Genomic DNA, 21,654 nt, shown 5'->3' with positions numbered 1-21,654 from the left:
CAGCGACGTTGAACTAACTGCGTAAATAGAATGCGCTGTTGGCAGCATTATGTTACTCAAGCATCCAAACTACTGGCATGTAAAGTAGGCCGGACTTAAAGTACACTTTGCTTACTATCATATGTTTTTATTAGAGATGCGTTATCTGCGTAGTTCGTCAACAACAGCAACAGCCTGGGAGCTGTACAATAGCCTACCGTGGCATGTCTTGCCATTTCTATATAGCCTAATTAAAATAAATAATTATAATAAAGCACTCCGACAAAATGAATGGTACGGCTAATAAATACCTTTTATAAAAACTAAAGCGTTGATATTGTGCAGATATTCACCAGCACCATTTCACCAGCAATGACTGACTACTAAGTTGCTGGAAGGTGTTAACGTTACATTTAATTCACTCGACAGCATACAGGTATCCTAGGATAAACTCAGGCTATTGTTTTACCGAATGTTTAAGTTTGAACATTACCTTTGTCCATGTTGTGTTGAATGACCTAGCTCACCTGGGAAAAGCACAAAGCTATCGAAGTCCCGCCCTCTCCATCAATGTGATTGGATGTCTTCATTTTGACTGAGACACAAAACTGCTTTCAGATTGGCTGCTGAACCAGCTCATCGTTCCTCTGCGTAGGAAAGACAGGTAGGCAAATAGGCATACTATATTCTAATTTTATGAGTCATATTTTTATAAAAGCCATAATAATCCATTTCGATATCAAATAAAGGTATTTGATCAAATCCACTGTGTCCTGACATGAAAGCAGTCTTCATTTAGAGCGATGTGCCAGTAACTGAAAGGTTGCCGAATCGAATCCCCGAACAGACAAGGGAAAAATCTGTATCCCCCTTTCCCCATTGTTCATGTTTTTGTTATTACATTGTCTAAATGATACTCCAGGGGAAACAAAAGGCTCAGTTTATTGTCCGTGAGGGTATACAGTACAATGAAACACACTTTTATCAGCCTGTCTGGTATGAGCTGGTTGGAGTAAGTGGAACTGAGTGTGATGCATCAGCTCTGGTCCCTCAACAGTTTAGACCCAGACCATCATTAACACACTCACAGAACTACAACACCTTCAGCATTATTAGAAGACATATCTAACATAGCGAAGTGACTTGTGCAACACACCCTTACTGAACACTGAGGTCAAAATAGATCTATATACTTCCTTTATGTTTTCTTTGTATACAAATCAGACATTTTTCTTAGCTTCTGTATATTGTTGAAGTCTTTGCTTTGCCTACCATACATACACTGAACAACTTTTTTACACATCATGTAAAGTGTTGGTCCTATGTTTCAAGAGCTGAAATAAAAGATCCCAGAAATGTTCCATATCCATGAAAAGCTTATTTCTCTCATATTGTGCACAACGTTGTTTACGTCCCTGTTAGTGAGCATGTATCCTTTGGCAGTGGGGTTATGGTATGGGCAGGCATAAACTAAGAACAACTAACACAATTGCATTTTAATCGATGGCAATTTGAACACAGAAAAATACCCTGACAAGATCCTGTTGCCATCACGAGGCCCATTTTTGTTTAAGGTACAGTACCAGTCAAAAGTTTGGACACACCTACTCATTCAAGGGTTTTTCTTTACTTTGACTATTTTCTTCATTGTAGAATAATAGTGAATACATCAAAACTATGAAATAGCACATATTGAATCATGTAGTAACCAACAAAGTGTTCAACAAATCAAAATATAAAATATATTAGATTCTTCAATGTAGCCACCCTTTGCCTTGATGACAGCTTTGCACACTGTTGGCATTCTCTCAACCAGCTTCACCTGGAATGCTTTTCCAACAGTAATGAAGGAGTTCCCATATATGCTGAGCACTTGTTGGCTGCTTTTCCTTCACTCTGCAGCCCAACTCATCCCAAACCATCTAAATTGGCCTGAGATCGGGTGGTTGTGGAGGCCAGGTCATCTGATACAGCACTCCATCACTTTCCTTCTTGGTCAAATAGCTCTTACACAGCCTGGAGGTGTTGTGTCATTGTCCTGTTGAAAAACAAATGATAGTCCCACTGAGCGCAAACCAGATGGGATGGTGAATCGCTGCAGAATGCTGTGGTAGCCATGCTGGTTAAGTGTGCCTTGAATTCTAAATAAATCAGACTGTGTCACCAGCAAATAACCATCACACCTCCTCCTCCATGCTTCACGGTGGGAACCACACATGTGGAGATCATCCACTCAAAAAGACAGAGGTTGGAACAAAAAATCTAAAATTTGGACTCATCAGACCAAAGGACAGATTTCCACCGGTCTAACGTTCATTTCTCGTGTTTCTTAGCCCAAACAAGTCTCTTCTTCTTATTGGTGTCCTTAGTAGTGGTTTCTTTGCAGCAATTCAACCATGAAGGCCTGATTCATGCAGCTCCTCTGTAAAGTTGATGTTAAAATGTGTCTGTTAATTGAACTCTGTTAAGCATTTATTTGGGCTGTAATTTCTGAGGCTGGTAACTCTAATGAACTTATCCTCTGCGGCAGAGGTAACTCTGGGTCTTCCTTTCCTGTGGCATTCCTCATGAGAGCCAGTTTCATCATAGCACTTGATGGTTTCTGCGACTGCACTTGGAGAAACTTTCAACGTTCTTGATTGACTGACCTTCATGTTTTAAAGTAATGTGGGCTGTTGTTTCTCTTTTCTTATTTGAGCTGTTCTTGTCATCATATGGATTGTCTTTTTTGTCTGTATACCAACCCTACCTTGTCACAACATAACTGATTGGCTCAAACACATTAAGGAAATACATTCCACAAATGAACTTTTAAGAAGGAACACCTGTTCATTGAAATGCATTCCAGGTGACTACCTCATGAAGCTGGTTGAGAGAATGCCAAGAGTGTGCAAAGCTGTCATCAAGGCAAAGGGTGGCTACTTTGAAGAATCAAACATTTAAAATATATTTTTGTTTAACACTTTTTTGGTAACTACATGATTCAATATGTGTTATTTCCTAGTTTTGATGTCTTCACTATTGTTCTACAATGTAGAACATAGTAAAAATAAAGAACAACCCTTGAATAAGTAGGTGTCCAAACTTTTGACTGGTACTGTATCTGTGACCAACATATGCATATCTGTATTCCCAGTCATGTGATATTGCCTAATGAATATATTTAAATTGATTGTTTTCCTCATATGAACTGTAACTCAGTTAAATCTTTGAAATTGTTGAATGTTGCATTTATATTTTTGTTCAGTATACAATAATATGTCAAATTAGTTTGTGACATACTGTACATGTACACTACTTCTGAGGCCTTGACTTCATGGTAATCTTTCAATATCTTTTCTATTTCCCCTTCTTGATCTTCTTTGCCGCCTGCAAGACAGAGGGATGGTCAGCTTTGTCCCCAAACTCCTTCTCCCGGTGCTCCAGTAGAATACCCTTCAGAATAACACACATTTAAAATATATATGATTCACTAAAAACAAATGTAAACTCATATGATGAAACCAGTAGAGGAAATGAGGAACTTACCTGTTTCCCTGCTCCAATCACATAAACACCACCGAGGATGAAGCCCTCCCCCTTCTTGTTACCCTGGTAACCCTTCTTCCTGGCTCGAAGGAGGTTCTGCCACACCCCCATACGAGCCAGACCAAGACCCAGTCCCATCCTCCTTGGCTTGGGACCATAGAAACATTGCTGTAAAAGACAACTTCCTATCATTAGTCTTTCTCACATTACCTGATTGGAGAAAAGTTCAGCAAATATAACTGACCTTCTCATCCACAAAAATCTCCCCATTGAAGTAGGGTCTGAAGTTCTGGATCTCTGTGCCGATGTCCTCCTTCACTACGGCATACAGAGAGACCCCAAGCTCCTCCAACTGGGGCTTCAGAGAGGACAGCTCAGCGGCCTCCTGGAGAATGAGTATATGTGCACAATTCCATGAGTATACACAGCCACATATATACAGCATGCATACACACTCATACCCCTACAAATATACTGTACCTCTCTGCATAATGATCATCCGGGGCGCCTCACAGCCATGAGTACCGCACCAGTCTTTTCCCACAGACTCCTGGCTTTAACAGTCTTATCTGTCGAGACACAACCAACAATATTGCACACAATAGTAAGAAGCTTTCAGGTGTATGCGTTACATATTTAAATTAACACTGGCACTGAATCAAAGACCACTCCACTGCTGGGAGATTATTCTAGAAGTGCTTTCCTTTGAAAGCTAAATCAGATGATGAAAGTTAATCAGTAAAGCTTTTGTTTTGGTCTCACCGGCTGCTGGTGTTGATTTGAGCTCCATGTTCTCCAAGTGCTCCAGAGTGGATGGGGCTGACTTGGTCAGGAACAGGTCAGTGTTGGCCAAGATAAGGCCAGCCAGCCAGACAACCAGCACGCAGAGGCCCACAGACCAAACACTGAGGGACAGGGGCTCCCCCTCCAGGAGGAAAGACAGCACTGCAGGGACAGACAAAACTGATTAAAAAGGTCCAATGCAGACGTTTTTATCTTAACATCAAATCATTTCTGGGTAACAATTAAAGTAGCTTACTGTGATTCTTTTCAATTCAAATGGTCAAAAAGAAACAAAAAAAGCTTCTTAGCAAAGAGACATTTCTCAAGCAAGAATCTTACTAGGACTGTCTGGAAGTGGTCTGAGTGAGGAGGGAAAAACAGAACATTTGCTGTTGTTGGCAGAGAGGTTAACTCTTTCTTATTGATCTATTAACTTATTTACTTCATGGTGATGTCACAATGGAAAGCCAAAACAGAGAAAAACATTGTTTTTGACTGCACTGGGCCTTTAACACACCAAAGCCCTATTAATTTTCTCTGCCTTGTCATTGACCACATTTACATGCACACAGTATTCCGGCTAGTAGCTCATAGAGCTTTACACCACTCCAGCTGACGCTTGGCATTGCGCATGGTGATCTTAGGCTTGTGTGCGTGCGGCTGCTCGGCCATTTCATGACACTCCCACCAAACAGTTCTTGTGCGGATGTTGCTTCCAGAGGCAGTTTGAAACTCGGTAGTGAGTGTCCCAACCGAGGACTGACAATTTTACAAGCTACAGCACTCAGAGGTTCCGTTCTGTGAGCTTGTGTGGCCTACCACTTCACAGCTGAGCCATTGTTGCCCCTAGACGTTTTTACTCCACAATAAAAGCACTGATGACATTTGGCACAGGACCAATCTCCACTGTTTTTATGCCTGCCCATACCTTTAAGCCCACTGCCACCATGGGGCACTCTGTTCACATCAGCAAACTGCTCACCCAAATGACACCGTACTGACAAATTCTTTAAAATGATATTATGGTAGAGAAAGTAACATTACATTCTTTGGCAACAGCTCTGGTGGACATTCCTGCAGTCAGTATGCCATTTGCACACACCCTCAACACTTAAGACATCTGTAGCATTGTGTTGTGACAAAACCACACATTTTAGAGTGGCCTTTTTGTCCCCAGCACAAGGGGCACCTGTGTAATGATCATGCTGTTTAATCAGCTTCTTGATAATCCATCCACTTGACTGGTGTGACATATGTTGGCAAAGGAGAAAATGCTCACTAACAGGGACATAAACAAATGTGCGCAACATTTTCTTAAATAAGCTTTTTGTGCATATGGAAAATGTTTGGGATTTTTTTATTTCAGCTCATGAAACCACTTTACATGGTGTTTATATTTTTGTTCAGGGGAGATTAACGCATTCATTCTATCAATGTAAAGACATTCTGGTGAGCACTACTGTATTTGGTCTTCTGGGGCAACATGTTGGCCTATGACAGAAAAGCTGCATGCATCTAACTATAATAGACAAATGGCCTCCCAAAAGTTGGAAATTACTCACTTTTTGAAGTCTAAGTGCAGCATATCCCAGGCATTTTATCAGGGTTTCTCTTCCCTTTTCGGGTAATTGTAAATGAGATTTATGCAAAAACAGAAACTTGAATAGCCCAAATAACAGGATATCGGTGCGCATACAAGCGTGGTCAGTAGTATACACTTTCTAAATCCTCATGATTTAAAAGGAATCGGTTGGGGCGGGATGATATTTATCAGCCCATTCCTCTGAGATCTATGAATGGACGTGTACAAGTTCATAATTCGGGGGGGGGGGGGGGGGGGGGGGCAGATTTAGTCTCAAAACAGACCAACTCTATCTTCAGTAGATACAGTTAACAGAGTAAGTGTGGAAGTGAACAGCTGTTTCATGTTAAAGGTATTGGTGTACGTGAAGCCAATGAGAACCTGATTTGCTCTGGTAGAATTCCAGATGACCCCCCTCCCGTTTCTGTAACAGTACATGTCCTAACTGAGGAGCCATGGTGTTGCCTTTGCCCTGGTTGATTCAAGGGCACATTGTGTCCCAACCATGACTCAGTTCTTCTGATAAGGCTCCATTTGTATTATCTCATGAAAGCAGTCTCTCAGAAAAAAAAAAGGTCACGGATACAGGCCTTCAGACATTTACACTGCATCACAATCCCCTCGATTGGACACGCTACATTTTGTAAGCTGTAGATCACATCTTATGTGACATTGCAACATGTCATGCATACATAGAAAACCACCTGATTCAGGACAGGGTTATTAACCAATATATCAAAACCTGATGAATCAATTCTGAAACATTTCTGCTTAGTTATTTGGGCAGTTGCAAAACAGAGCAAGGTCCTTTTGGGAAGGGGGAGGTGACAGCCAGTATCACTGACAAGCGCACAGAGTATGTTAAAGAAAATGAGCAGATTACCCAAGACGTAAAATGTAAATGTACTGCTGTATCCAAGACAGTCAAAGTTGGAGAAATAAATACATGTGTTTACCACTAGTAATTAACCCTCAGTCACTAAGCATTTAAAGAGACAATTCAGTGTGGCAGCTGATGTACAAGTGGCAGACTTAAAAGCTGAAGCGCAAGGAGTGAATCCACCATTCTTCATACATTTACATTGTATAAAATCCCTGTATAGACAGTCACTGAGTCAACTTGTTTACCTCTAGTTCTGAAGTGCACGTGCATTAATAAGTATCATATTTAAGGCCTAAGAGACAAAAGAATACCAACTTGTTGCTGTAGATTTCCCAGGACATAGAACAATAGACAGGACATGCAGTGTGGCTCCCTCTGCTTCAGTTTGTAGTCTGTCCAACAAGTCCGGATGTCACACACCCTATACTCGCCACTTAAACAGGAGGCTGCCAGAGGGTCATTTGAATGATTGAGAATTCAGCCAATCACAGCCCGTACACACTAAAAATACAGTGACTGACTAATGTGCCTAGAGCTAGCCTAGGTCTTATTAAAACAGTCAAGACAAATGCACATCATTAAACATTGAAAAACTAACTAATTGTAGTTGCCAATATAACCAAAACATGCATCACATTAACAATAAGATTAACTACATGAGCAGTCAATATGGTTCAATTAGAGACATTTCTGAAACAGACATGTGAAAACGTGTGTCAAGTCAATCATTAAACTAGCCAGAGAAAAGAGATCAGAGAGGTACTGATGCATAACAAGATCTTTATTGTCAAACAGAGTTCTTTCAAGTCCTCAGGTAGCCCGTCTGCTGTGTGTCGACCAAATGGGGAGACTTGCGTGTAAAGCATCAAGTCTGGTCACTCAACAGAGTTTAGACACAGACCATCATAAACACACGCCAACAGCCCAACACAGCACCTACACGTCAGCAGGACAAGCCCCTGCAGATCCCAGAGCGAACACGGCAACTACAAACAAGACAGCATCTACCTCCTAAATTGGGTGGAATTTGTTTCAGTTTCTATTACATTACTTCTCCAAAGACAAGTTCAGTTTGTACTTTTCTGGCAGCTTTCAGGACATCCAGAATGTTGACCTTATCCCCGAACTCCATCTCCCTGTGCTCCAGCAGTACACCCTGCAGACAAAAAAGATATTGGCTTTGGTGGCGCCATTTGATTCATTTAGCCAGCATTTCCCTCAAAACACTTATTTTACTACCCATGCATCAGTGAGATGGCGAAATGAATATTTCCTGAGAAGACCTACCTGCTGGCCTGCTCCAATGACGAACACACCACCCAGCACAAAGCCTTCTCCAAACACATTTCCTAAGAAGCCGTTCTTGAAGGCTCGCAGACCATTCATCCACACGCCCAGGCGGAGAAACGCCAACAGACCCATCTTACGCTCGCGGGGCCCATAGAAACATCTCTGTGACAAACAGAAGGCTTTGGAGTTGCAACAAATTGCTCTATTCATAGTGCAATAATCATGTCAGATTAGATAATGTGGTGCATACATAACTAGTTGAGATATGACCCACAATGGCACTGATTGGACAAGAGGATTCATTTCCTGTAAATTAGACTGAAATTCAGCCTTATGCACCTTTTCATCAATGAAGATCTCCCCATTGAAGTAGGGTCTGAAGTTCTGGATCTCTGTGCCGATGTCCTCCTTCACTACAGCATACAGAGAGACCCCAAGCTCGTCCAGCTGGGGCTTCAGAGAGGACAGCTCAGCGGCCTCCTGGAGGATTACACCACATAATGTCACGCCTTGGTCTTAGTATTTTGTGTTTTCTTTAATTATTTGTTCAGGCCAGGGTGTGACATGGGGTTATTGTATTGTCTTATTGGTTTTTTTTTGTAGGCATTGGGATTGTGGTTGATTAGGAGTGTGTCTAGTATAGGCTTGGCTGCCTGAGGCGGTTCTCAATCAGAGTCAGGTGTTTCTCGTTGTCTCGGATTGGGAACCGTATTTAGGTAGCCTGAGTTTCACTTTGTATTTCGTGGGTGATTGTTCCTGTCTCTGTAGTTTCACCAGATAGGCTGTAATTAGGTTTCACGTTCCGTTTGTTGTTTTCGTATTTGTATAGTTATTTCGTGTCACTTTGTTCATTAAAGTCATGATTAACCACTACGCTGCATTTCGGTCCGACTCTCAACAAACGAAGAACGCTGTTACACATAAGCCAATTGTCAAATGACAGACAGGGCCTAGATCAGACCACAGCCCGGCAGAATAAATCAGCATGAAGTAGCCTATATTGATAATATGCAGCAAATTTAATGACGTCGAAGTCCCAGTGTTGAGGTCAAAAGATTTGAGTTATGGCAGAGTGTTGATTCTAACGGGGTGATTTAAATTGACACCACCTGCGGTGAATACCTGCAGGCGACAGGTAGCCAGTGGTTAGAGCTTTGGGCCAATAACCGAAAGGTCGCTGGGTCAGATACCCAAGCTGACAACGAGCCCTTGAGCAAAGCACTTAACCCTAATTTTCTCTAGGGGCCACCATACTACTATGGCTAACCTGTAAACCACATTTCACTGCAGCCATCTGGCGTATGTGACAAATCAAATGAAGTATTATTTGGGTCAGTGGAATCAACACCACATTGTGTTCTTAGGACTGTTGACGTTAATACGAGTGTCTCATATCCCAGCATGCTCTGTTGCAGGGAGATTTTTTTTACAATAGTTGTTTTTTATAGCTGTGTCTGCACACACATTGACTAATTGATCTTATACTTAAGATATTAAACAATTCTAATCAAATCTGTTTGATGAAAGCCAAATGCAACAATCATGTCTGTCACTAGCAAACATAGTACTTGTGCCTCAAATTCACTCAGAAGACACCCCGGGAAATAAATACGCAAATAAGGATTTACACCTCAATGTGTTACTGTTAACATAAAATCAATTCTGTAATAAAGTGTTTACAAACGCAGAGGTAAACGGTGACTCAAACTATACCTCTCTGCACAAAAATCATCCAGGCCGCCTTACTGCCATGATAACTGCTCCAGACTTCTCCCATAAACATTTGGCCTTCAAAGGCTTACGCGCTAAGTGAGAAAAAAGTTGCAAGGTTAAAAATTAAGCAAAGTCATGTCACGGATTGCATGGAAACCCGACGTTGTGGGGCAGAAATTAACATTTAGATCTGGACAGTTACCTCAAGAACTCTACAAGACAGAATGTTGAATAAAATTATATTTGAACATACTTTACCGGTTGTCCGTGCAGTTAGTCATTTTGGCGGTAGGAATGGGAGACAACTATATTTTCCTCTGGATACGTTAAATCAACCGACAAAAGGACCAAATTCACTGACAATCCGTAAAGTATGTTAAAATAAGTGTATTAAATATTGTGGCTCGTCGAGGTCATGAGGGGAAATTGGCATGATTCAAAATGCTATTTTCTGCCCGATTTGATTCAAAAATCGGGTTCAGGCAAGGCTATTTCAGTTCAGATAGGACTATGGGGAAAAAATGCAATTGTCACCAATACATTCTGTGACCATCCATTGTACATCAATACGTCAGATAACACAATACATTTAGAAAGTATTTTAGAAACATACCTCCTGTCAATGGTTTGAGGTCAGTCTCCTCTAAATGTTTGAGGGTGGCTCTCGATGGCTGCGTCAAAAACAAGTCGCTGAAAGAGCGCAAACCAGTAGCGATTAAGGTAACAACTGCGCCCAATGACTGGACCACAACATCCATTGCAAAAGTTGTCTTTGTATCGAAATAGGGACAGAACTTCAACACGAAACCTCTCTTGGCCCATAAACACGCTCAACAATGGAGGCACGCGGTCAACCCTTGGCATAGATTGGCCCCTTATGACTCACACGTTGCAGGCTGGGTTTAAATCCCCGAATAATTAAATCCAGACCAATCGTTGTTTTGATATTTCACAAGTTATTTCGAAAGTACATAGATAAATGTCATGTGAGCTATTCAGTCGCTGTCTCGCCAGCAAAGTGATTGGATTGATGCCGCACAGGCATGGACAATTACACTGCGTTAAAGATGCGATTTGACAGGCAGCCCAATTCTGATATTTTGTCACTTATTGGTCTTTTGCCCAATCAGATCAGCTCTGAAAATAACTGACGTGAAAAGATCTGATGTGATTGGTCAAAATACCAATGGAACATTTTCAGAATTGGGCTGCCTGTTTAAACGCAGCCTCAGAATGGTGCTATCACCATCAACCATGTGGCACATCCATCTGTAGCGTTCAAAGAGCACATGATAAACTGATCATATCATGTGTCCTGCCTACTGCCATAGTTTTTCTAACTACAAGGACCAGAAAAAGAATCACCACATCAATTAAACATTTGACTGCTTAAATGGCATTAAATGGCATTCATAATAAATACAATTGGAAGCACAACTTTACACAAATTTATTAAAAGCAAACTGAATAGACATTTTGTTAAATTGACATATGTATCTCCCTCTTGGGGACATCATGCATTTCATTAGGCGTCAGTCGAGCTTCTCTACTGATTTATAAGATGTAGAATGTTATAACATATAGATCTTTAGGTTATCATTGCATTTGAACTAACGTCTTCGTCCAGATAATGTAGGAAAATTATCATTCCACATCTTAGTTGTCCTCCTCTTCCTCATCTTCCTCCTGAAAAAAAAGAACCAGGTTTAGATGGAACTGATACACTGTTTATACCTGTTTTCCTTAGTCATTCACTCTTGAGAATGTCTTCTTATATGTTATGCATGCTATCATTGTAGTTGAACAGTGTAAATGTCTTTCGAAACAAAAGCCTTCTCCATGTTAACCTTCTCCTTGGCTTGGTCATCAGGAGTAGTATGTTCAAGTGCCCCCTGTGACATCTCCGCTCCCTCCTCAGATTGCGTCACATCGGGTCTGACATCATCACTCTCTGAGGCTGCCCCTTCTTGTGTGTGATCAATAGTGTCACTTGGGACAGGGTTATCGGTCTCCTATGTTGAGTTTGTCAGAGGGAAACTGGTTGAGTAATAAAACATGTTTTAAGCCTGCCTCTGACATCACATGCAATATCGCCTTCTCCTCTGATATTCTGATCCCTGTCTGTTAATTCTTGCTTGACTGAACACCTCACAACACCTTCCCTCCTTCAGACTTGACTCCTCATTCTGTCTTGTCTAGGCATACAGTAACAGTCAAAAGTTTAGACACACCTACTCATTCAAGGGTTTTTCTGTATTTTTTTGTATTTTCTACATTGTGGAATAATAGTGAAGACATCAAAACTATGAAATAACACATATGGAATCATGTAGTAACCAGAAAAGTGTTTGACAAATCAACATATATTTTATAAGTAGCCACCCTTTGCCTTGATGACAGCTTTGCACAATAGGCATTCTCTCAACCAGCTTCATGAGGTAGTCACCTAGAATGCATTTCAATTAACAGGTGTGCCTTGTTAAAAGTTAAATTGTGGAATTTCTTTCCTTCTTAATGAGTTTAAGCCAATCAATTGTGTTGTGACAAGGTAGGGGTGGTATACAGAAGATAGCACTATTTCAAATCAAATCCAATTTTATTAGTCACATGCGCCGAATAGAACAGGTGTATATCTTACAGTGAAATGCTTACTTACAAGCCACTAACTAACAGTGCCATTTCAAAAAATACGAATAAGAATAAGAGAAAAGTAACAATTAAACCGGGGTGCCGGTTAGTTGAGGTAGTATGTACATGTAGGTAGTTAATTAAAGTGACTATGCATAGATGACAACAGAGAGTGGCAGTGGTGTGGAGAGGGGGGGAAATGCAAATATTCTGGGTAGCCATTTGACTAGATGTTCAGGAGTCTTATGGCTTAGGGGTAGAAGCTGTTTAGAAGCCTCTTGAACCTAGACTTGGCGCTCCGGTACCGCTTGCCGTGCGGTAGCAGAGAGAACAGTCTATGACTAGGGTTGTCTTTGACAATTTAGAGGGCTTTCCTCTGACACCATCTGGTATAGAGGTCCGGGAAGGCAGGAAGCCTGGCCCCAGTGATGCACTGGGCCGTTCGCACTACCCTCTGTAGTGCCTTGAGGTCGGAGGCCGAGCAGTTGCCATACCAGGCAGTGATGCAACCAGCGATGGTGCAGCTGTAGAACCTTTTGATGATCTGAGGACCCATGCCAAATCTTTTCAGTCTCCTGAGGGGGAATAGGTTTGTCGTGCACGCGTCACTAGTGTCATTGTGTGCTTGGACCAAGTTAGTTTGTTGGTGATGTGGACACCAAGGAACTTGAAGCTCTCAACCTGCTCCACTGCAGCCCCGTCGATGAGAATGGAGGTGTGCTCGTTCCTGTTTGTCCTATAGTCCAAAATCATCTCCTTTGTCTTGATCATATTGAGGGAGAGGTTGTTGTCCTGGCACCACACAGCCACGTCTCTGACCTCATCCCTATAGGCTGTCTCGTTGTTGTCGGTGATCAGGCCTACTGCTGTGTCATCTGCAAATGTAATGATGGTGTTGGAGTCGTGCCTGGCCATGCAGTCATGAGTGAAGAGGGAGTACAGGAGGGGGCTGAGCACGCACCCCTGAGGGGCCCCCTGTGTTGAGGATCAGCGTGGCGGATGTGTTGTTACCTACCCTTACTACCTGGGGCGGCCTGTCAGGATGTCCAGGATTCAGTTGCAGAGGGAGGTGTTTAGTCCCAGGGTCCTTAGATTATTGATGAGCTTTGAGGGTACTATGGTGTTGAACGCTGAGCTGTAGTCAATGAATAGCATTCTCGCATAGGTGTTCTTTTTGTCCAGGTGGGAAAGGGCAGTGTTGAGTGAAATAGAGACAGCATCATATGTGGATCTGTTAGGGCGGAATGCAAATTGGAGTGGGTCTAGGGTTCCTGGGATGATGGTGTTGATGTGAGCCATAACCAGCTTTTCAAAGCACTTCATGGCTACAGACGTGAGTGCTACAGGTCGGTAGTCATTTAGGCAGGTTACCTTAGTGTTCTTGGGCACAGGCACTATGGTGGTCTGCTTAAAACATCTTGGTATTACAGACTCGGACAGGGAGAGGTTGAAAATGGCAGTGAAGACACTTGCTAGTTGGTCAATGCATGCTCGCAGTACACGTCCTGGTAATCCATCTGGCCCTGCAGCCTTGTGACTGTTGACCTGTCTAAAGGTCTTACTCACATCGGCTGCGGAGAGTGTGATCACACGGTCTTCCGGTACAGCTGGGGCTCTCATGCATGTTTCAGTGTGTTTTGTCTCGAAGCGAGCATAGAAGTAGTTTAGCTCGTCCGGCAGGCTTGTGTCACTGGGCAGCTCTAGGCTGTGCTTCCCTTTGTAGTCTGTAATGGTTTGCGGGCCCTGCCACATCCACCGAGCGTCAGTGCCGGTGTAGTACGACTCGATCTTAGTCCTGTATTGACGTTTTGCCTGTTTGATGGTTCGTCGGAGGGCATAGCAGGATTTCTTATAAGCCTCCGGGTTAGAGTCCCGCTCCTTGAAAGCGGCAGCTGTAGCCTTTAGCTCAGTGCGGATGCTGCCTGTAATCCATGGCTTCTGGTTGGGGTATGTACGTACGGTCACTGTGGGAACGACGTCATCGATGCACTTGGTGTACTCCTCAATTCCATCGGAGGTATCCCGGAACATATTCCAGTCTGTGCTAGCAAAACAGTCCTGTAGCTTAGCATCTGCGTCATCTGACCACTTTTTTATTGATCTAGTCACTGGTGCTTCCTGCTTTCATTTTTGCTTGAAAGCAGGAATCAGGAGGATGGAATTATGGTCAGACTTGCCAAATGGAGGGCAAGGGAGAGCTTTGTACGCATCTCTGTGTGTGGAGTATAGATGGTCCAGAGTTCTTTTCCCTCTGGTTGCACATTTAACATGCTGATAGAAATTTGGTAAAACTGATTTAATTTTCCCTGCATTAAAATCCCCGTCTATTAGGAGCGCCGTCTCTGGGTGAGCGTTTTCTTGTTTGCTTATGGCGGAATACAGCTCATTCAATGCTTAGTGCCAGCCTCTGACTGTGGTGGTATGTAAACAGCTACAAAGAATATAGATGAAAACTCTCTCCGTAGGTAGTGTGGTCTGCAGCTTATCATGAGAAACTCTACCTCAGGCGAGCAATGGCTCGAGACTTCCTTAAATATCGTGCACCAGCTGTTGTTTACAAAAATAGATAGACCGCAGCCCCTTGTCTTACCAGACGCCGCTGTTCTATCCTGCCGGTACATCGTATAACCAGCCAGCTGTATGTTGATATTGTCGTCACTCAGCCACGACTCGGTGAAGCATAAAATGTTACAGTTTTTAATGTCCCGTTGGTAGTTTAATCTTCCCAAAAACCCATCCATTTTATTGTCCAAAGATTGCATGTTTGCTAGCAGAATTTAGGGGAGTGGGGGTTTATTCGATCGCCTCTGACAGCCCGTTCTCCGGCCTCTCTTTCTCTACCTCCTCTTCATGCAGATCACTGGGGTCGGAGCCTGTTTCAGAGGGAGCCGTATATCCTCCGCCTCGGGCTCGTCGGTGTCGTGAAAGAAGAAAAAGGATTCTGCTAGTCCATGGTGAGTAATCGCAGTCCTGATGTCTAGAAGTTATTTTCGGTCATAAGAGACAGTAGCGGCAACATTATGTACAAAAATAGTAAAGAAATAAGTTACAAACAACGCAGATAAACAAACAAAAAAACACAATCGATTGGGGGCACGTAAAACATCTGCCTTCTGCTGCGGCAAGGACAGCTCAAATAAGCAAAGAGGAACGACAGTCCATCATTACTTGAAGACATGAAGGTCAGTCAATACGGAACATTTCAAGAACTTTTAATGTTTCTTCAAGTGCAGTCGCAAAAACCATCAAGCGCTATGATGAAACTGGCTCTCATGAGGACCACCACAGGAAAGAAAGACCCAGGCTGTGTTTCAAACTCATAAAAGACACACCCTCGTCCACTTACCCCTCGCCTTATGCCCTTGGGGGAATCCCCGCAGACATATTTGTCGTCGGTCCAAATGATTAGCCAAGCAAGGGAAATTTGCAATGTGAGCCCCTCAGCCCTCGTTTTTAATGGAGTTTGCGAGAGTACAATTATGTTCACTTCGGTGCCTCAAACGCCCCATAATTCAATTTGCGATGTTTGTTCATCCACTAAGAAAAGTCTGCCAAAACTTAAAACCTCAACGTCAATATCGAGTAAATAAATAAATAATTGTGCTACTAATGCACAAACACGTCTGGTTAGCTTTTGGAAATTAATTTGCTAGCTATCATAAAGTAGGCATATATTAATAATGATATAGTTAATATAAGTAGACATGCAATCATAATTGACTGAATCGCATATAAAGCACCCACAAGCTGGCTGAAAGCACAATCAACGCGGGATGAACGATTGACAAATTTCCGGGCAAGGGCGGTCCATTTAAAAATCATTCCTTCCTCCCTCGCCCTGCAAGTGTATACTCGTCACACGTCATGGTACGTCATCAGAAGTGTCCACATAATTTGAGGGCTAAGGGAATAGGATGGGTCTTTTAAGTGTTTGGAATGCAGCCTCTCTGCTGCAGAGGATAAGTTCATTAGAGTTTCCAGACTCAGAAATTGCAGGCCAAATAAATGCTTCACAGGGTTCAAGTTACAGACACATCTCAACATCAACTGTTCAGAGGAGACTGAGTGAAACAGGCCTTCATGGTCAAATTGCTGCAAAGAAACTAAAGGACACCAATAAGAAGAGGCTTGGGCCAAGAAACACAAGCAATGGACATTAGACTGGTGGAAATCTGTCCTTTGGTCTGACGAGTACCAAATTCTAGATTTTTGGTTCCAACCGACGTGTCTTTGTGAGACGCAGAGTAAGTGAATGGATGTTCTGATCATGTGTGGTTCCAACCGTGAGGCATGGAGGGGGAGGTGTGATGTGTGGGGCTGCTTTGCTGGTGACACTGTCAGTGATTTATTTAGAATTCAAAGCACACTTAACCAGCATGCCATCACAGCGTTTTGCAGGGATACACCATCCCATCTGGTTTGCACTTAGTTGGACTATCATTTATATTTCAATAGTATAATGACCCAACACACCTCCAGGCTGTGTAAGGGCTATTTGACAAATAAGGAGCGGGATGTAGTCCTGCATCAGATGACCTGGCCTCCACCTGGCCTCCACCTGGCCTCCACAGTCAACCGACCTCAACCCAATTGAGATGGTTTGTGAGGAGTTGAGGCCGCAGAGTGAAGGAAAAGCAGCCGACAAGTGCTCAGCATATGTCGGAACTCCTTCAAGACTGTTGGAAAAGTATTCCAGGTGAAGCTGGTTGGGAGAATGCCAAGAGTGTGCAAAGCTGTCATCAAGGCAAAGGGTGGCTACTTTGAAGAATCTCAAATATAAAATATATTTTGATTTGTTTAACACTTTTTTGGTTACTACATGATTCAATATGTGTTATTTCATAGTTCTGATGTCTTCACTATTATTCTACAATGTAAAAAATAGTAAAAGTAAAGAAAAGCCCTTGAATGAGTAGGTGTGTCCAAACTTTTGACTGGTACTGTATTTTATTTTCTTCTCTGGCACTCATTTCACAGTGATCTTTCCTCTCTCTTCTCCTGGTTTGTCATCCCTTTATTTTGTCTTTCCTTCCCTGAATGAATATTATTTTGTCAATTGCTACGTCTTTGGGTAAAAACAGATGGTAGACATCCTCAGCATATCTCTAAAAACACAAATACATAATCAACCATTTTAATCTGTCTTGGGTGTGTCACATGAAGCCATCACCTTCTCTTGGTCCTTATGTTCCTGTCCCTCCTCAGACATAGTCTCATCTGGTTTGACATCATCATTCTCTGGTCCAGAGGTTGGCTCTACTTGTGTAGAATCAGCAGGTTCACTAGTTTCAGGTTTATCAGGTTCATCAGTCACCTGTTGAAAATGTTTTTGGAAGAAAAATGACTGGGTTCAGTTCACTGAATGTACTTATTCTCTCTCGTCTTCTGGTGTTGTTTGATAATAGCGTGACTGTCTGGCTAAAAATGTCCTCACTGCATCTCAAAAGGAAGATATTTTTTCGGGTTGATTATTCAGCTTTACTGATTCTTTTATTCTTGCTCCTACCATCTTTTCATTCATTCAGTCCTGAAATCAACATTGATTGTCTCTTTCAGTCCTGAAAACAACATTGACTGTCTCCCAAGACACAATGACTTGTCTTCTTTTCAGTAATCTATGATCTTTACTGTGCACTTGTCCAATGTATCCCTTCTGTCTTGTCTAGACATTCCTCCCTCTCTTGTCTGACACACATTTATCCATGTTCTTTCCTATCTCTTTTTCTAGTTTGTTATTTCTCATGTCCCTCGTTTCAGTCTGTGTTTGGTATGAGCCATCACCTTATTTTGGTCTTGATGAAGAGGTTTATGTTTGTCTTGTGGATCCTCAGTTTGTCCCCCCTCATCATTCTCTGGTGCTGAGGTTGACTCTACCTCTATTTGTGTACATTCATCAGGTTCACTAGTTTCAGGTTGATCAGTCACCTGGTGACCAGTTTGTGAGACAAGACAATATTAGAATCATTGCAGCCATTCATCCACATCTGTAGATTTCTAGTCCTCCTGCTCTCAGCTCTAGCCTGCATGTCTAGCCTTTCTGAATCAAATAGTTTGACCTCAGGGAGAGGGCAAGCCATGCAAAGAATGTGCTGAAGCAGTCATCATCAGCCAATGGACAGAACCGGAAAAGCCCTCAGATGATACAGAGGTGCGAAAGAAATGGTGACCTAGAGAGGATAGTATAGCAGCCACCAAAGGCACACAGATTTTAGCGGAGTATTCTTGAGCTCTGGGACGGATGTCACCTCCTGTTTGGTGTTATCTTTGTCTTGAACTTCTTCAGTGACCTGCTCATTTTCAGAGTTGGAGGTGGTGGATACTTCTGATTTCAACGGCTCATTCTCCATGACTCCTGGTGATATGACCCCGGTGGTCTGACTCTGACCAGACCTTGTAGGGTCCTCTTGAAATATCTGATGATGTGTTGATGAGATTAAACCCTGGACGATACAATTCTCAACTCTCTGTTCCTAATCTATATTTCAAAATGCAGTTGAAGCTCTCTTGTGAACATCTAGTCAAAACATGGACATTCTATACAGATAATATTAATTTGGTTTGTTTTCTTACCATTTTGAGATTACACTGGGCTTATTACGTTAAATCTAATTTAAGACGACCAACATTTATAAGACATCACAGATTCCCTGATATTAAGCATACAACAAAAACATACAATCTATCAAAAATGGTTTTGAAAACAACACATGAAAACATTATATCTGAGGAACTGAGGAAGTCTTAAAATTCTACAAAAACCTTACCCCATCATCGCCCTCCTCCACTGCAGCAAGCGTTGGAGGGTTTAATTTCTTGGGCCTTTCTGAAACTGGAGCTGGCGGAGGCGTCGCAGGTATTTCCTCAACTTCCTGAAAAGATAACAACACAATTTCAACCCTCATGGGCTTTAAATCGTACACACAAACACACACACAGGGCTGGTCCTCGCCGTGCTGCCACCCTAGGCGAGACCCAAAAATGGCGCCCTCTGCAAAACTAGACTAATCCCAGTAAGCAAAATTACATTGAAAAGACGTCTAAAATACGGATTTTCCAGACGTTGAAGATAGGTTCAATTTAGGTTCTGAATAGGTTCTGAATGACAGGTGAAAATGTATTTTCCGTATGTTTAAAATACATATGTATGGATGTTGAAAAGGCATATTTTCTGGATGTTGAAAAATGTGTATTTTCCAGACATTGAAATCTGGTTCATTTTTGGTTCTGAATGAAAGTTGAAAATACTTGTTTTACAGATGTTGAAAATACGTATTTTCCAGACGTTGAAAAGATGTATTTTCCAGATGTTGAAATCAGGCAAAAAAAACATTCTGAATGAAAGTTGAAAATAAGTCATTTATAAACTATGTTTGAGCCAAATCAAGGCTGGTTCAGACCGCACCAAATAGTAGTCCTGGTTCCTGTGACTAATGAATTTGGATATTTAATCTCTAAATATCAGCTACCCAACTCTATCAGGAGTTATCGTGAGCCTATTTGCAATGTGTTTACACAGTGGGAAATGCAGAAGTATTTATTTTTCCCTATGACCAGCTTTTCAAAAATGTAGATACAAACTTGAAACCACTGATCATGACAATGCGGTGAAACTCCTGGACAACAGTTGTGATTGTCCATGACATATTGTCCCTTTTACTTTGACCTGTCCTGTTTTTAGGATATGTTGTTTGTTAACATGACAGCACATTTTTTATTTGATTTTATCGTCATTTTGGTTAGGCTATTTGATCGGAGAAACCTGCATGATGTAAAAAGTGTCATTCTCATTATATTGTCATACATTTTATCTCCAGCCTGTGGGCGCTGCTTATCAGGGCAGCATCAGCACTCACCTAAAAAGCACATATGCCACTGGTTTCGAGAAATTGTCATTGTCTTTGGGCAGAATTATGTGAGGTTTTATGTGGAGGTGGTCAGTCTTGGTCAGTTTAGCTCAGAAAATGCCGCCCTTGTCAATCTGCCGCCTAATCCTGCCTAATGAACGGGCCGGCTGTGCACACACACATACTTTTGTTTCTTTGGGATCTTCTGGGACTTCCCCTGTGATTTTATATTCTTCCTCCTTCATCTGCCTCATGTGCACTGCCTCATCTATGGCTTTCTGCTGCTCCTGCTCCAGTTGCTGCTGGAGGGCCTTTTTCTGCAATGATCAGAGATATTCCAATAATATCACAACACTAGCTTAATGATTGTATACTCAAGTGTTTTTATAGTCCCTTATCTAGCAACATTGAATGACAGTATAGGCTCTGAAAAGTATGCATTCAGGTAGTTAATCAAATCAAACTTTATTTGTCACATGTGCCGAATACAACAGGTAACCAACAATGCAGTTTCAAGAAAAATATTTACTAAATAAACTAATGCACCAACACATACCAAAGAGCACGTATGAATGAGATTGCCTAGACAACATTTGGATATAGGCTGCAATAGTCTGAACATCATTACTCACTCTCTCCTCATTGTCCATGTTTTCTTTATACTTGTAAATCCACTGTGCAAGAAATTCGATCGGGTCCATGGGGCGAAGCTCGGCCACCTCGGCTAATCCTTCTATGAGACATTTTCCCATACCCCTTTTCAAATATTCTGAGTCCATTTTCCTGTATGCAAGAAAATGCCATAATGTATGAACACAGTAGCTACAAATGTCAGCTAAGACAACAGGGGTACAAAATATGTTCTACTTAATTTTTTTACCTTTAGCTCAGGCGTTATTGTTGCGTCGTTACGCTAGCTATCGAACCTATGAAAAATAAAACAAGGTTTTCAGTGTAAAACGTTCCTATTTGTCTGTAAATACTTTGTAAACAAAATGTGTCGACACAAAAGAGCATTGTTACTTTAATGTTACTATTTTATAATAGGATAAACTGACTCCAAATAGAATTGTTTTGAAACCAGACCCACCTGTCTTTTTCGTTTTAGAGCGTCCGGATATGTATTTTATCTCCATGGTAACGGTGCTACTTCATACATCTTTCCTCCAAGTTTGTTGAGAAGGTTCCGTTTTGTAGTAAGAAGTAGAGCATGCAAAGATGTACCACGTGCATTTTATTTAATAAAAAAAAATATATAGACTATAATTTCATTGAAATGACATATAATGTCACCAATTACAAGGTATACCACATATTAAGCCTGTATTTCAACCCATTTACACTTCAGTAATGGTTTTATAGGCCTGTGTGAGCTAAATAATTCCATTACTAATTGAAATAGAAAAAGGTTTGCTAGGTATCTT

At 41.8% G+C, this 21,654-nt stretch overlaps 1 protein-coding gene and 2 pseudogenes across 4 annotated transcripts; all 3 read right to left on the bottom strand.

Annotated features, from left to right (window-relative positions):
* Window positions 1-3,194: 3,194 nt before the first annotated feature.
* LOC109866008 (peroxiredoxin-like 2A) lies at window positions 3,195-7,196 on the bottom strand (annotated as a pseudogene).
* A 319-nt stretch (window positions 7,197-7,515) lies between these two features.
* On the bottom strand, window positions 7,516-10,836 carry LOC109865435 (peroxiredoxin-like 2A; annotated as a pseudogene). Its single transcript, XR_002251566.2, has 5 exons — window positions 10,372-10,836; window positions 9,759-9,850; window positions 8,385-8,525; window positions 8,043-8,207; window positions 7,516-7,911 (listed from the first exon to the last, which is right to left on the bottom strand). The product of XR_002251566.2 is annotated as a peroxiredoxin-like 2A (transcript).
* Window positions 10,837-11,190: 354 nt separating this feature from the next.
* On the bottom strand, window positions 11,191-21,374 carry dydc2 (DPY30 domain containing 2). Of its 3 annotated transcripts, XM_020453602.2 has the most exons (10): window positions 21,321-21,374; window positions 21,111-21,156; window positions 20,863-21,013; window positions 20,416-20,547; window positions 19,151-19,255; window positions 18,632-18,799; window positions 18,168-18,311; window positions 17,557-17,700; window positions 11,606-11,770; window positions 11,191-11,444 (listed from the first exon to the last, which is right to left on the bottom strand). In XM_020453602.2, the coding sequence occupies exons 3-10, from the start codon at window positions 21,007-21,009 to the stop codon at window positions 11,415-11,417; spliced, it is 1,035 nt and encodes a 344-aa protein (XP_020309191.1). In that variant the 5' UTR covers window positions 21,010-21,013; window positions 21,111-21,156; window positions 21,321-21,374; the 3' UTR covers window positions 11,191-11,414. The 3 variants fall into 3 exon arrangements, with proteins under 3 accessions (XP_020309191.1, XP_020309192.1, XP_020309193.1); XM_020453603.2 differs by lacking the exon at window positions 18,632-18,799; XM_020453604.2 differs by lacking the exons at window positions 18,168-18,311; window positions 18,632-18,799.
* Between the last annotated feature and the right edge of the window lie 280 nt (window positions 21,375-21,654).

This window comes from Oncorhynchus kisutch, linkage group LG20 (assembly GCF_002021735.2).
Source record: "Oncorhynchus kisutch isolate 150728-3 linkage group LG20, Okis_V2, whole genome shotgun sequence".
Taxonomy (NCBI): domain Eukaryota; kingdom Metazoa; phylum Chordata; class Actinopteri; order Salmoniformes; family Salmonidae; genus Oncorhynchus; species Oncorhynchus kisutch.
Note: the sequence above shows the minus strand (reverse complement) of the source record. Positions and strands in the feature narration are given on the sequence as shown.

Excerpts from the sequence above, each read along its gene's own strand:
- dydc2 (XM_020453602.2), bottom strand. The coding sequence starts at position 21,009 with ATGGACTCAGAATATTTGAAAAGGGGTATGGGAAAATGTCTCATAGAA. Across the intron at positions 17,701-18,167 it reads TTCATCAAGACCAAAATAAG|GTGACTGATGAACCTGATAA; the intron begins GTGATGGCTCAT and ends CATTTTCAACAG. Across the intron at positions 11,771-17,556 it reads AACATAAGGACCAAGAGAAG|GAGACCGATAACCCTGTCCC; the intron begins GTGATGGCTTCA and ends AACTCAACATAG.